Source organism: Pteropus medius, unplaced genomic scaffold (assembly GCF_902729225.1).
Source record: "Pteropus medius unplaced genomic scaffold, Ma_sr-lr_union100, whole genome shotgun sequence".
NCBI lineage: Eukaryota > Metazoa > Chordata > Mammalia > Chiroptera > Pteropodidae > Pteropus > Pteropus medius.
The window spans coordinates 13,484,508-13,500,167 of record NW_024340701.1 but is presented as its reverse complement, the minus strand read 5'-3'; the positions used below and the strand labels follow the sequence as shown (position 1 = coordinate 13,500,167).

The 15,660-nt window shown below is 37.4% G+C and overlaps 1 protein-coding gene across 8 annotated transcripts in view; it reads right to left on the bottom strand.

Annotated features, from left to right (window-relative positions):
* Positions 1–15,660, bottom strand: part of NFIA (nuclear factor I A) — a 356,733-nt gene that overhangs the window by 268,071 nt on the left and 73,002 nt on the right. The window contains exon 3 of one of the 8 annotated variants that reach the window (XM_039887854.1): positions 14,999–15,073. The exons of 6 other annotated variants lie outside the window; for them this stretch is intronic. In XM_039887854.1, coding sequence (XP_039743788.1) covers positions 14,999–15,073 — 75 coding nt within the window. Of the gene's footprint in view, positions 1–14,998; positions 15,282–15,660 lie in introns of those variants that run through there. One more of the 8 variants, XM_039887847.1, reaches the window with a different exon arrangement.

The following is a 15,660-nucleotide window of genomic DNA, read 5'->3' as shown; positions in this document are numbered from 1 at the left end:
CAGAAGAATAAATCATCTCTTTTCAGTGCCCTATCAAAACCTCATCTAAAAATCCCAACTTTCATAATTCAAATCATAACTTCAGCCCCATCAAAGGTGGGGCTGAAAGATCCTCTCAAAGACAAGATCTGTGTCTTCCTTCCTTATGCCCTAGGCACCTTCCACAGTGCCTGGCACGTCGGAGGTGCTCAATGGTTATCTAATAGAACCAAACTCATATGCCCTTCCACTTTATCATGTGGGATCAAAGGCAGAAATACACTCTTTTCCTTCTTCTCAGTTTTCAATGCAAATGGCTGATGCCTAGCTACTCACTTGTTTTGAAATACATGATAGCAAGCTTCATTCATTCACTTCCTTTTTCTCATCTCTCCATCCCACTAACAAATGAAACTAGGAATAATAAATTCTTCTAAAAGCTGTGGTGTACTCTATCTCTGACCTTGCACCAGAGTCATAATGCAGTGTGGAATTCCCCAACCCATTCCATTAAAAGCCCATTTCATTTTTAGACCAAATGAAAAACAAAAGAAACCATCTGCTTCGTGAAGTATGTATAGGGATGCATGTTGCTTTCAGAGCAGGTAACAGTGCCTGGGTAAAGCCTCCCCAACAGTTTCGCAAACTACCCTGGCCTGCTGAGAGCCATGTGTTTCAAAATCATGAAAAGCTGGGAACAGACCCAGAGCAGGGCCTCTGTAAGTACATTTAGCCATGGACCTCTCCCTCTGCCTAAGGCCCTCGCCTCCTAGGTTGTCTTTACCTTTAAGACACCTACATCTGAGGGGAAAAGAGATGAGACACATATAACAAACAGTTTAAAGAAAACAGTCAAATCCAAAAGACATCCCTCACTCCATTCACTTCTCTCTTCAGCTCTGCCCTGATCATCTATCTCTATTCACTTTTTCCTAACACAGAATAGTATTTATTGAGAACGTATTGAGTTGCCAGCCACACTGTATCCACTACCTTACTTAAGGCTCTTAGGTATCACCCTTATCCTCGCTTGACAGAATAGATACTAGGGCTGAGAGAAGTGAAGTCAGTTGTCCAAGTTCACAGAGTTGGAAAGCAGCATGATGTTTCTTCCACGGCACTTCTCATAGAAAATGCTTGGGCACATCTTCACAGTCTTGCCCAGAGAGGTGGGACAAAGGAAATAAAGGGGAATTAGGGAAAGTAAGGGATTGACTGAGGGCAAATAAAGCAATCCCTTACTTCTCCCTTGAGGGTAGATTTGAGATTTGAGATCCCTATAAATGGAAAATAACTGCTTGTCCACTTAACACCTCAAACTAAAATACCAAAAACATGCATAGTAATACCACCTTTCACAGATATAATGTGTATCTTCCAAGGAACCCTCAAAGAAATTACTTCTCTGCCATCTTCACCATAGATCTTCAGGATAGCTAGGGAAGATCAGAGATTCTCATCTTTGGAGAATATGAGAGAAATCTCAGGCATGAGAAGTTATGTGACTTGCCCACGATCACACAATGAGTGAACCAGAGCAGGTGGCCAAGTCCCTTGACCTCCTTGGTCTTTTCTCATTTTATTTATTAGCAAGTGCAACTCTCTGGATCTGTCTCTTGCAGCAGACTTCCATGTTCCTCAGCAAGAGCTGCCAATTTTTCTTTCCTAGATGAGCAATGAACCTTCCAAGGGTATCAAAACAAACAGTGGAAAGAGCACTGGCCTTCGAGCCAGAAAAAAAATCTAGGGGGCTCAAGTCCCAGTCATTTACTGGTTGTGAAACCCTGGGCATGAAACTTAAACGCACTTAGATTTCACAGTCCTCATATGTAATCTGGAAGTAAGAATCTCTGCCCTCGCTGCCTCATGGAGTTGTCAGAAAAATGAAATGAGAGAATGGCTGTGAAGGGTTCCTTATAAAACTGCAAATACTGTACAAATATAAAGGATTATTATTTTTGGATTCAATAGACTTTCTCAATTGAATGAAGCCCTGTGTAGCTGGATGATCAAGTTCTGTTATAAATAACCAAGAAAAATGCTCTGGTTCCTGAAACAATTTTACCAGCCCACTTGCTCCCATGAAAGGACACTGGTTGTAAAATGAATTAAATCAGCACTCTTTGCTATCTTCAAGACATAAATTGTTACTAGCTTAGGATCAGTAGGGGAATGGCTATTTTCAAAGGCATATAGACCTCTGACTATAAAAAGCTGACCTTCCCCAGTCTAGAACACAGGGCATGGGGCAAGGTGGAAAAACAAAGGAGCTGCCTGCTGGTTTTACAACCAGAATTATCCAACATGGACTGCCTTGTCTCCAACAATGGTTGGAAGAGCTCATATGTTAAACTCAGCTTCTTGTTAAATATTTCAAGGATGCTAATGGAACCAGAAGATCAACTGTTATGCATCAACAGGCTGGCTTTATCCTAAAACCAATTATAAATAAAGTTCTAAATACAGGCTGCTTTAAATATGCATTTAAGAAAACATATCCAACCTTCACGCCATCCGTCACCAGCACATATCTGACTCATTTAAAACCCACTGTCTTTGGGGACCCAGTCTGGCACTTCTGTGACCATTTGCCTTCGGAATCATGGCTAGTACAGCATTATTTCTAATAACTTCTAAAGGTTCTTTTTTCTTTAGGAAGCAGAAATTCACTGCCAAACACACTGCTTCCATTCACAAGATTATTTATGACACTGATAATTGAATTCCGGTCACATGACTAAGGAAGACTAGGTTCAGAGGGAAAAGAACCTAACCATAATTTCTAGAGAGATCCATAAATTACTGCTTTTCTCCCCTGGAGGTTGAAGTCCTTGGGGGTCTATGGATTCTTCCCTAGCATTTATTCTAAGTTTGGAATCATCACAGAAATTCCTTTCTCTGTGCTCATTGACAAAGCTCCTAAGGTAAATCCTTTGAAATTACCCTTTGCATCAACTCCTGAGAACCCCTAAGGGGTGCATAGGAAATCTTCTCTTTGAATCAAATGTTGCTGTCTCCATTATAGCACACAGTTCCTGAGGGTTTAGCATCTCAGAATTAAGGATATAACCCTATTCCAGTGTTCTCTTTCCCCAACAAAAGCACACAGTCACATCCATACCTGCACAAACACAGGACTGGGTTTGGTGGCCACAGAAAGGTGGATTCTCTTGTTACTGCTGGGGCGAATTTGAACTTCAGTGCCTCCCCAACAGCACGGGGTAGGGGATAATGACACAGAAGTGTAGTTAGCATTTTTCCTCGGTTCTTCCTCATTGATGCAGTGAAGAATCACAGGTCAGTGAGATTTAGAAAAGATTTATTAAAAGTATATTTAAAAAAGACAAAGCACGCCCCAAGGAGGCACATGATTTCAGTGAAGAGCTATAACCAAGTGCTGTAACAACAGCCAACCAACCACCAACAAAGACCCCCCAAAGTGGGAATCTCTGCATTATATTTGGGCCTTGATGGGTGCTTCCGAATGCATTCCTAGGTGACTGGCAAGTGAGGTCATTTTGATTGACACCTGGCTGCTATATAACTCTGCCTAGTGCACATGTACTAATCCAGAATTCTACTACTATTGGGGTATTCTTTGGACGGTCTCTAGGCTGGGCCTCTACTCCTTTGTTCCCCTGTTGCTCATGTCTGACTAGCTACCTAACACTCTTATTACTTCTCAAATTAGATCAGCAGGACATTTCCTTCATTTCTTTAAGGAAGACCTACCAAAAATCTTTCCTAAATAAAAAATTCATCCTCCTCCCAAATCCTCTAGTTAATGTTTTAACAAAGATGGGGCTTTAATGATTCAATGTAGCCTGAATTACAGATAGCATTTATCTCTTATTATCCTTTGGTTCAACTAGGGAAGAAATGTCTCTATAGTCTCTTTCAAAATATTTTCAAATTACGCTTAAAATGAAAATACAATGAATAATGTCAGTCTAAAAGGAACGGTTTTTTTCCCTCCAAGAATTACCCTCTTAAATACATCACATTTCCATTTGCTTGGCTTCTTATTTCAAGTAGATGGGTTAAACAGCATCATCCTATTGTAATACTTTTAGCCTGAAATAAATTTAGCATTTTAGAAGCTTTTCCACAGTCTCTTTTATTTAAGTTTCAGAGACCGTAATAAACAGTATTGGATAAAAGATTCAGAATGAAAGAAATTGAGAGAGTAAATAAATCTTCGAAGGTTACACAGCCAATCTGGTATCCATGTAAAGGCCTTTACTAAATATGAATACAAGCACCCATGTGTACAAGCGTGTGTGTGAGTACACACACACACACACACACACATACACGCATCACAGAGCAAAGCAAACACTGTGTTAGCAACAACTTAGGCATTATTTCCTATAAACTTTCTGTCCTTTTCTATTTAGGAAAGAATCTCTCTTTTTCTCCCTCTGAAACTGAAAGACTCCTTTAGCTATAACACACACACACACATACACACACACACAAGTCCTCTTCTTTAGAAGCTTATCAAAACCAAACACCTTTGTGAGTGTACCACTGCTGATGTTGGCACAATTTGGTGATAAGTGTCTAGCCGTTAAAAAGGCAGTGACACTAATTTTTGCTCAGCTCAGACCATCTTCTTAAGTTCCAAAGTAAAGAAATACTTCCTACTACATTCAATGAAGAATATCATTTTGCAGGAAAATTCAAAATGTTACTGATAATTATTATTATCATTTAGTTGGCAAAAGTGGGTTGGGGGTGGGGGGAACATATTCCCAGGCAAGAGGTTCAGGTTAGACTACAGTCCTAAACATTTAGAAATACCACGCTGGCTACAATACAGGGAAAACACCAAATGCTATGACCCAAGACCATTTACTAGCAAGCTGGGTTTCTGGGCCTATCCTAATAATGTAGGTCTTGGCCATAAATTGCCCAGGAACCCTACAGCTTCTTGGTGGTCATCTCAAGTTTTACGATATACCCTCATTTATAGGCATTCCTTCCCCATCTAGGTAAAAGGAAATTGTGGGACACTGCTATGGATCAGAGCAGCTGTGAGCCTGTCCAAACACCACCCACATTTTAGATCCTTCAGGGAGACAAGTGTGAACCTAAATCATTCACTTAACCTCTTTTAGGTCATGAATGCCTTTGTGAACTTGATGAAAGCTACAGCTGACGGTGTCTAGAAGTAGTATTCACACAGTGTCTATGCATGAGGATCCCCAAGGTACCTCCTTGGGGCCAGATAAGGAGGCCAACACAGTGCCTTCTGGAACTCAATAAAATTCTTACTGCCTGACCTATGCTAATTGTTACCATGCCTTCCAAGATAAACAGCAAACACCCCAGAGAGTATATAGCAGGGGTAGTGGGAAAATACTCCTTTATATACCACAAAAATATCACAGTGGAATTACAAACAGCATATATAACACTACTTTTACACAAGTCTCAGAGAAGAAAGCCAATCTTTGCTGTTCCAATTCAATCAGAATAAAACTAATTTAGTTAACTAATAATTTGTTGAGCAGATACTATGTACAAGAAGCCAGGATTTGCTGAGGATACCAAAGAATCATAAGATTGTTTCTATCCATTGGGAATTCTGAGCCAAGTTGGGGAGAGAAAAAACCAAGAGGTTATTGATATCACAGGCCGTGTTTCAAACCTTTTGGTTTTTCCAGTAAGAAGTATGATATCTGGCAAAAGCAGGCATTTAGTAAATGTCTCTTGACCACTGAACTCTGCTAAGTACACGAATACCTAAAACACAAGGCAGAAAAAGAATAATACAGAGCCCAACCACAAAGTAAGTAAGGTAATTGCATTGGAAAATGTAGACACCTTTCCAAAATAACCATGTTCAATTGGAGAGTCTGTTAAGACTGACACCTAAAACGCAGACTGAGGATAGATAGGACTCCTTTGGACCGAAATGTGAGGGTAGGAAGAAGAGCATTCCAGGAGGGACAAACCGAGAGAGCACAGCATAAGACGTGGCCTGGAAACAAACAACACATAACCCAAATTTGACTGGAATGCAGAATGGTGTTGGGGGAGGGAGGGTTAAATATTTAGAATCCTCTATTCTGTGCTTGTTACAAAGCTGAAAAAAAAAAAGACTTTAGACGATGTTGCTTTTTAAACTTGCAGCAGCAAGGGAAAAAAACTTGGAGTATTTATCTAAAAAGCTTTCAAGATCCTCTAAAATTAATTTTTTTTTTTTTTTTTTTTGCTTTAGGGAGGAATCAACTCAATTTTATAAATAAAAGCTCCCCTTAAACAGAGTCAGGGCCAAGTTGAACAAGTTGCTATTTTATTCATTTAGGCTTCCCACACACAGAAGCCTGATATGAGGAGCAAAAGATTCACAGGTCTGTCCTTTGTTTTATGTAGCCACATCTTGTTTCCAACAAAATTATGATAAGATGGACTTTGTTTTCTAAACAAACTTGTGGCTTTCCTTAAGTAAAGGAAGCAAGACTGCTGGAAAAAAAAAAAGGGAAGAAGAAGAAGAAGAAGAAAGAAGAAGAAGAAGAAGAAGAAGGAAGAAGAAGAAGAAGAAGGAAGAAGGAAGAAGGAAGAAGGAAGGAGGAGGAGAAGGAGAAGAAAGAAAGAAAGAAAGAAGAAAGAAAGAAGAAAGAAGAAAGAAAGAAAGAAAGAAAGAAAGAAAGAAAGAAAGAAAGAAAGAAAGAAAGAAAAGAAAATGCTGATAAGTGGGTAAAAGAAAAATATTTAACAGTCATTCATAATTAAGCTTTCAAAATATCTGATCAAAGCTATGGGTGCTATAGCCAAGGCTTCATTTTCAACCCCTTGGAAAGAGAAATGTAACCTCCATTCCAGAGGCATGAAATAGCCCGAGGGTATCCCAAGTATACTATCACTTTAAAGAAACATAACAGGAGAATTCGTTATTGAATGTCTTCAAGAATCATGGCCACCGAAACGTTAGTGTCCACAATCTCCACATAGCTTAGGTTTGGGTAACCAAAACTATTCATTAAAGGGCTCTCAAAAAAATATTTTGTTTAAGTCTTACCTAGCTATATATTTAGTTTGAGTTCATGTTATAAATAACGCTTTTATTTTTATTTAGTTCAATTTACTTCACTACTTTTTTGTGTCTAAAACAATTATCTTTTCAACTACCTCTCTCAATATATCTATATTATACATACATATGCAGAGACAGACCACTCAAGCAGAAGTAGTTACCTGAAGTCAACTGCTTTAGGGAAATAGTGTAAATATAAATCAATTCTTGTACTTCCACAAAAGCACCAGTTGTTAAAGAACTTGCAATTGGTATTTGCATTATTAGTTAATAATAATGCAAATACCAATTATACATATCAGTATGAGTTAATTCTATAAGCTTGTATGGCTGTCAATGCCTCAATACTTAACATAAGTGTATTTGCCAAACTTGACTTAGACATGTATACATAAGGTAACACAGGAATCTTTTAGTAAAAAGCCTTGATAACATTCCCCACAATATCCAACCAAAGCCCAGATCCATTAGCCCTCCCACAGTCCTTTGTCTGATCCATTATGTAAATGCAAAGTATCAATTGGCACAAAATCTTCATAATCTTATTAAGTTTACATCAAAATCTGTATATGTGAAGAGCACCCAATATTGGAATTTAAATAACCTTTAGGATTTGAGCTAGAGGGTTTTCCAGGCACACCCAGAAATCTACTGAAGATAAGGATAAGCTGTGACATGCTTTTGAAAGATTAGAGGTAGAAGAAATGAAATTAAAAGAAAACTGAAAGGATCATAACACCTAAAACCTGCGAATGTTTTAATGGGAAATAACACCATTTCTGGCTCACAGAAATAACAACAGGATTAACAGTTGCAGATTTGTGCTTTCTACTAAGATCCTTTTTCAAACTACTTCAAATGAATACATGAAGGATTGATTTTTAAACCCATGTAAATTCTTAGAGACAATGCAGACTGACTTAATTATAATCAATAAAATCTACAGACGTTGATGCAACCAAGCAGAAACACTGCTACCGAAAAAACATGACATAAAAATCACTCCATGGCTCCCTTTGTACGTAACAGTGATATGACCTTAATAAATATTTCATTCCTTTCGGTGAATAACCAAGCATCAAGATGGAAAATTTTAATAGCTAGGAAATAATATCATAATGACTTTACTAAGACAATGCCTCCTTTAGAGGAAAGTAAAGTTATCCTAACTTTCAGTCTTCATTTCCAAAATATACCCCAAATTAGCACATAATCCTAAATGATAATACACTTATCTATCCTTTCCATATACAGACTGATGCATTGCTTAAAGAGGTTTTACAGAGACTATACTCACTATAGCAATGTTAGAAAAATCATATGGGAAAAGATCTTCCATCGCCACACAGAGTAAGTGCTCAACAAATATTCTTGGAGTAAATGACTTTAGGGACTGGTCAACAGTCAGGTCATACAACAGCCTGTACAGTGACTCACAGATTTCTTTCATGAATTGTAATTTGTAGCTAAGAGCCCATATCATATAGATAGTTTGGACTATTTCATTACTCAGTACATTACCATACCTTTACCTACATTTACGTCTATCTGCTCTTTTTCTTCTCACCCACCCAAAGTGGGTGGATCTTGTGATGTAGCGGAATGAGCATGGAATGCAGACAGAGCTGGGTTCCAAGCTCACCTCCAAAATGCATTGACTGTGTACCTTAGGGAAGCCACTTGGGGCCTTCGTGTCTTCATCAAGGAATCAAAGGTGACAACACTCAATTTACAAAATCATTATGCAGATTAAAGATCGCAAGTTTAATGCATCTGGCACATCTTTCACATTATAGGTATATGTTAAATAAAAACACACTATATTTCCCCATACAAATAAGTCCCCTATTCTTTTCCTTGTCTCTAAAACAGTCTCTCATTACAACTCCACTCTAAAGTAGGTTTTGATAGAGCATCTGGATAATATTTTTATTTTTAAACCTAAATACAGTATTTGTAGTGAACTGGATCACATATCTATTTACTCTCTTAAATAATTCTAAAAGACCGTGTCAGCATAGTTTCCCTAATAAAAAACAGTTCTGCCTTTTATTTTATAGCTTATGGTTACTAAAATATTTAATTATCCTGGTATTATTAGAAATTTCACTACCTTTCTGGGCCTGACAAAGTAAGTATATATTGGAATTATATAAAAGTTGTAGAGGTTTCCATGCTTCTAGGTATTCAGTAGGTGGCCAATTCATGATCCCTAAACTTTACAATATCTTCCTATATCAAAGAGTAACCCTTCAGATTAGCTGGAGTTGTTTTGGTTTGATTTGCTTTTTTCATTTTGGAGGTTCTTTTTAATTAACATCTAGATCACGAAAACCCGAATTTATAACCCTGAGAAGAAATGATCAGGATCAGGCAAAAATATTTTCTCTCAATTTATGTACACATGGTGACTTCCTGAATTGCCAAGGACATTAAAGAATAGCTAACTCAGCAGTAAGCTGCAAAAGGATGTAAGCAAAAATATTACAGATGAGTCGATTGGCTAGAGTCAAATAAATATGGTTTTCCTTTAGCACATGATTACCTGTGATGAAGAGGTCTTCAAACTTCTATAATTCTTGAGTTTAAGTAACTAAATATACCTGGTTTGGCAGCATTTCAACTATATCCATGCATATAAAACTTGCTTTTCATCAGCTTAAAATGGTGTTTTGTAAAGCATTTTGGAAAAGTTTCCCAGTGGTAGATTTAAATATACAGATAGACATAAAAGACTTCTGTCGAATAAAGGTTATCAAAATCAGATGACAATGATTTATAAGACAAAGATTTATTTAAGATTAAAAACAAAGAAAAATGCAGTTTATCCATGTTAAAGAAAAAAAGAAAAAATGGGGTAACTTAGATATTTTGTGATGTAGTAGTACAGAAATAACATTAAATGTCATGCTCTTTTCTAACCTTTCTACTAAAACTCTAAACTTTTCCAAAAATTAAATAAATTCATGTAATGTCCTCTCAACAATTTTACTCATTGTTAGCGATGACCTATCCCACATAATGAAAAAGTATTTAATTAAAAAATAAAGCACTGGCCTTCCCCCAAATGATACTTATTTTATAATGCTCAAATCTGGAGATTTTTGATAAATATAGGAGGTTGCAGGGTCTCCAGGGCTGGCAGCTGGGTTTCCTGTTGAGTTGGTTGCTGTGGCAAGCAGTGTTCCCCAGCAAATACCACAGCCATTTATAACCTCCTCATCACTACCCTCATCACTACAAAGACTGGCAAGCTGGATATTCATTTCTCCAAATTTCCTTGCAGCGAGTGATCCAGTTTTAACTAGTGAATCATAAGGAGATGTCACCTGTGTAACTTCCAGCAAAGCGTTTCCTTTCTTGATGAATGGAGCAAATTAGGCTAGCATGACCCATCACCCCCATCATCCTGCCTTGAACATACAGATAGCAACTGTAACATGACAAGAATTACAAAAAATAAGTCAACAAATAAAGCATGTCAGGTCAGAAAAATGGGAAGTGCCTGGATTCTTGTTGGTAGTAGTGAGCAAATAAACCAACACGAGCTACTAACTCTGGACTTATCGTTAGAAAGAAAAATAAATCTTTGTTTAAACCACTGGGGTTTTTTGTTTGTTTGTTTCTATCAGCCAATAGCACTCTCAGGACATAGCTGTTATTATTGAAAACATTTACTGATGCATATAAAAATCTGGGTTTCCAGATTCTTAAAAAATAAGAAGAACCAGGACACTGGGCCCAGGTTTTCAAACAACGCCTAACACCAATAGTCTTGAACTAAGGAGCCTTTCAATGGGACTCGCTGGCTTTCAATGGGTCCTGGGCTCTCTCTGTCCACTGCCTATTTCACTCCTTTAGTTACCTACCTCTCCTAGCTGCTGCAAGCATCTGAATTTGAGATCCTAGAACATAGCATACAAAAATATGTACCACACACTATAAAAACAAACTATCATTATAATCAACAAAATATTTTTTGCTTCCTAAAATCCAGATTGCCATGGTCTCACTTATGAAAATATATTTTCTTTTTCTGATCACTAACTTTTTCAATGGGCACATCATTTTGGGTTTTGCTTTTACAGCACACTTATACAGAGAGGAGGAAGACACCACAGCACCAAAAGGTGGCTATACACTACTAGTTAGGGCTAAAGATAATATAATGGTAATAATAAGCATAATAACAGCTACTATTTATAGAGATATTGTGAGAGGCTAGGCAGTGTACTAAGTGCTTTACAAATACTGTGTCACATAATCCAGGGGAAAAAAGTACTAGAACCTTTTTTAAAAACATTTAGAAAGTGAGTCTCAGAGAAAATAACTGATTCAAAATCATACAGCTAACAAGCAACGGCCAGAAAATTTGAATCTAAGTCTTTCTGACGCTGACATATACTATTAACCATAGGTTGATTATATTGTTTCACAAAGAAGAGACAAAAAATATCTGAATTTTTTTTTGAGAAATGTTCCATAAAATTTCTCAGATCTACGTCTCATCTCTATGTAACTGTATTCTAACATGAATATTATGTCAAATATTTTATTTTTAATACCCATTAGTATAAGACTTGATTCCGGTATAGGATATTTTTTTCAAAAGGCACTTCCTTCTTAAGTATAACTGACCTGGTACAGTAAATTCTCAAGATTTAAAAATGACTCATTTCCAAAGCTCCACACATTAGCAGCTGGTATTATTCAATCTGAGATTTAAATTTATAATGTACTCTTGATAATGTACTCCCAATACATTTTTCACTTCTCTATCTCTTGAATGACACAAGATAAAAGATCTTTAAGGTATAAATATTTTATATAAACTTTCACTCTGTTTTTCCTCAGCCATTTTCCATTTGCAAACACTAGACATCATGCAAAAAAAAAAAAAAAAAAAAAGAGAGAGAGGTTGAAAGAGTTTTATGGATTATGTTGGGGGTGCTGAGAACTGCTTATCCATTCTGCTGTGGCAGCAGACACCACAGCTACCAGCCTAACGGCCCTTGCTTGCTAATCAGAATGTTCTACCCTAACTGGGGTCTGATTCAAACTACCATTTTTCCAATGGGCAGATAGTGGGCTAGAAGGGAACAAATTCCCGGCACCATCTATAGTGATAACTAAGTTTGTGCAGGGCGCTGCTGGTGCCAATGGAACTCTGGTACTGGGCCACTTCATTCAGTTGGAAGGGTCACAATACAGCCACTCTTCTCAGGAATGACAGAAAAGAGTGGGGGCTTCCCCCAGGAATCAGAAGACCCTCGCTAGGCATGTGGCTTTTGGCAAATCATTTATTAAGTACAAGCCTTTCTTTTCATACTTGTAAAAGTGCCCAAGGTTCTCAAAAAAGGTTTTCAAATCTGCACAGATTCCTCAGGAGCCTTGCTACTCAAATTGTAGTCAGTGTATGTTTAACACCTCAGGAGTTTATTAAAAATGCAGTCTTAGGCCCCACCCCAGACCTACAGAATCATAACTTGCATATAGCAAGCTTCTCGGGTGATTCACTGTCCTAAGGATCGATTCCAACTGGGGCTACCTCTGAAAGAGAGAAGGGTCGAAGCTAACAGGGATCTAGTACCCCTACATTTTTTCAACTAAAATAATTATACATATCCATATATATAAAATTTGGTTCAGAAGAGCCCTGTTTAAAGGAAATCTGAAATCACTGGATAAAATTATCTGTAAAGGTCCTTCATAAATGCAGATGTCTATGATTATTAATCTGCAAAAGTGCTTATATGTATCACTTTAAGGATGATTTGCTTTCTACATTAACTCATTCTGGAGAGAAAGCTTCTATAAGTTGTAACCAATATTCTTATGCACTGAAACATAATTTGATCTTTTCCTGGAGATATCATTAAGAACATGAGTTACACAAAAGAGTTCCATTAGAGTGAATACCCAAAGAACTATTTAAGAATAATAGTTTATAGGATATGTGTGTGTTCATGTAAAAATAAATATGTATATATTTATACAAATATATGTACACATACATTTATACATGTATCTGTATATACGTGTGCATACACATACACACAGTTATACACATACATATGTGCTGTATATACATATATTTATTTTTATATTGCACACACATATACATATATATGTGTCCATATTGTGTGTGTATATAGAGGGAGAAAAGGGAGGATCTCAAGCTACTACCCATCTCAACCTCCTATTGGCTATACTTTTGACAGTGACTTCATGTCTCCCCTCACCGTTCAGCTTGCCAGCTAACACCTCTTGTTTGTTTCTACTTTCTAGACTCAAACAGCTGTCTGTTATGACTTTATCTGCTGTTCTGGAATAAAAATCAGACTTCTGTAGAAGCTGTTAGGCTTCACTGAGGGTTTCTTCTGGGCATAAAGATCATGAGCGTTAGTGCTTGAATTTGATAAAATCTACTTTGTACAACTGGAGGCTGGTTGTGCTTCTGTTTTCTAGTTTTAAGACGTATTCCCAAATGTAAAAAACAAACAAACAAACAAACAAACAAAACCCACAGGTATCAGGCTGTAAACGACTTTAAAGAAAAACGTGAATTTTACTTTACCAGTTCTCATCTCATACCAATCTGTACTAGTTGAATAGATAGTGATCATCTTTGTTACAGTGCTTGAAAAGTCCGAAAAATGTTAGTTGGTGCTGTATTATGATGACGACCATCAGGGGTGTAACGAGGAGAATGAAAGAGAATCTCCTCAGTCTGTGGGTTCTGCTCTGTCTTAATCAGCTCTCATGGGTCACTAAAGCAGCCCCAAAGCTGGGATATGCTAGAAAGGTGTAAGTCGGTGTCATTATAATCTGTTCTGACTTCCAGGGAGGTAAGGCTTAAATCTCCAGATGACCACATGATCAATGAACACCGCTGGAGAACATTCAACTCCCAATTCTTCTCTGCCTATGAGAGAGTCTCTCTAGATCACACAAAAAAGTCATTCGTATGGCTAAACCTATAAAGACAATGCTTAAAAATCCCATTTCAAAGTTGGAGGACATTTTAGAATGGTTCTCAAAATTTAGCATGTATCAGAATCACCTGAAGTACTCATTAAAAAGCAGATTGCTGGGTCCCACCCTCAGAATTTCTTATTCACTATGTCTAGGAAGGGAGGAGAAATCTGCATTCTAGCAAGTTTCCAAGTGATGCTGACGCTGCTGATCTTGCAATCACACTTAGAGATCTAGTAATCCAGGTCAAGGCCTTATTTTAAAGATGAGACAACGACAAGGGTCCAGAAAAGTGAAGAGATTTGGCCAAAGGCACAGGGCGAGTGAGAAAAGTGAAGATTCCAGCCCCTCTCTCCTGCCTCACAGTTCAGGGCCCTTCGCATCACAGAACAGTTTGTGCTGATCCGATGAAAGGTATTCAAAGAATGTCGTTATCTATAAACAAAGATCCTTGGTGTCTTATACTTATGTAGCCTTTTAAAATTTCATCTACATTATCTCATTTGATTCTCATAACAACCTGATGAGGTAGGCAGAGCAAAGATTAACATCCCTAATTTAGAGATTAAGACAATGAGATATGGAGTTGTTAAACAGTATATCCAAAGCCACGAAGTTAGTTAAGTGCTAAAATGGATTGTTGCTATGCAGGGTGTGGTCTGAGGTCCTTCGGCATGGACATCCCAGGAAGCCTGTGTAAAATGTCAGGCGCATCACAGACCCACTGCAACCGAATCTGCAGTTTAACAATATTCATAGTCGGTTCGTACGCACATTAAAGTTTGAAAAGCATTGGTATATACAGGCCTAGAAACCAGGTCATCTAATTCCAAGATCGATGCTTTATCTCTCCTCTTTTATCTCCCTCTCTGAAAGTACTGGTCAGTGTCATATTTTGATTTGTTTTCCAACATAGCCTAATTAAAAAGTTAACTTTCATCAAGTAAAGGACTCTTATAGTATTTTGCCCTTAAAAAAAATATATTAAACTGGTTAAATTACCTTTATTACCAGTCTTGGTAATTCCTCTGTAGTCATTTTCTTGACTGATGTATAGACCCCTATGAAATGAATCCTCTGAGAAGAAGATGGAAAAAAAAACAAGACAGTGATCAATGGATTCAATTAGTTACAGTATAATTCTACCAAGATGAAAAAAAGATCAAGATATAATGCAACTACTCCAAGGTGGCTAAAATACTTTACCCAGAAAGTACACCATTTCTTTCCCACATTCTTCAACTATTAAGTTCAGGAAAGCACAAAACAGCTGCTCCTAAGACACCTGGGAAAATAACCACAATAAATGGAAGGCTCCTCACAACTGGAAGTATTTAAATACTGTTTTAACGGTCGAGGCAAGATGACAACTGCATTTCTTCATATACAGGAAGTGTTACACACACCAATTTCTCTAATGACAGCAAATAAGCCCCTCTCGCGACAGTCAACCAAGAATTAACTCAGTGGTTACTGTAAGACCACAGTTTTGAAACATGTATGAAGGTTTTCTTCAACTTTTCAAATCAGTTCTTTCAGTTCAGATTCCTTGTTGAACAAAAGACAGAATGCTGATAGAGTGCACCTGTGAAAAGCTGCTTCATTCAGCATGGCAAAATGTAAATTCACATGATTTCTTTTAAAATATATCAATCTTAGGCATT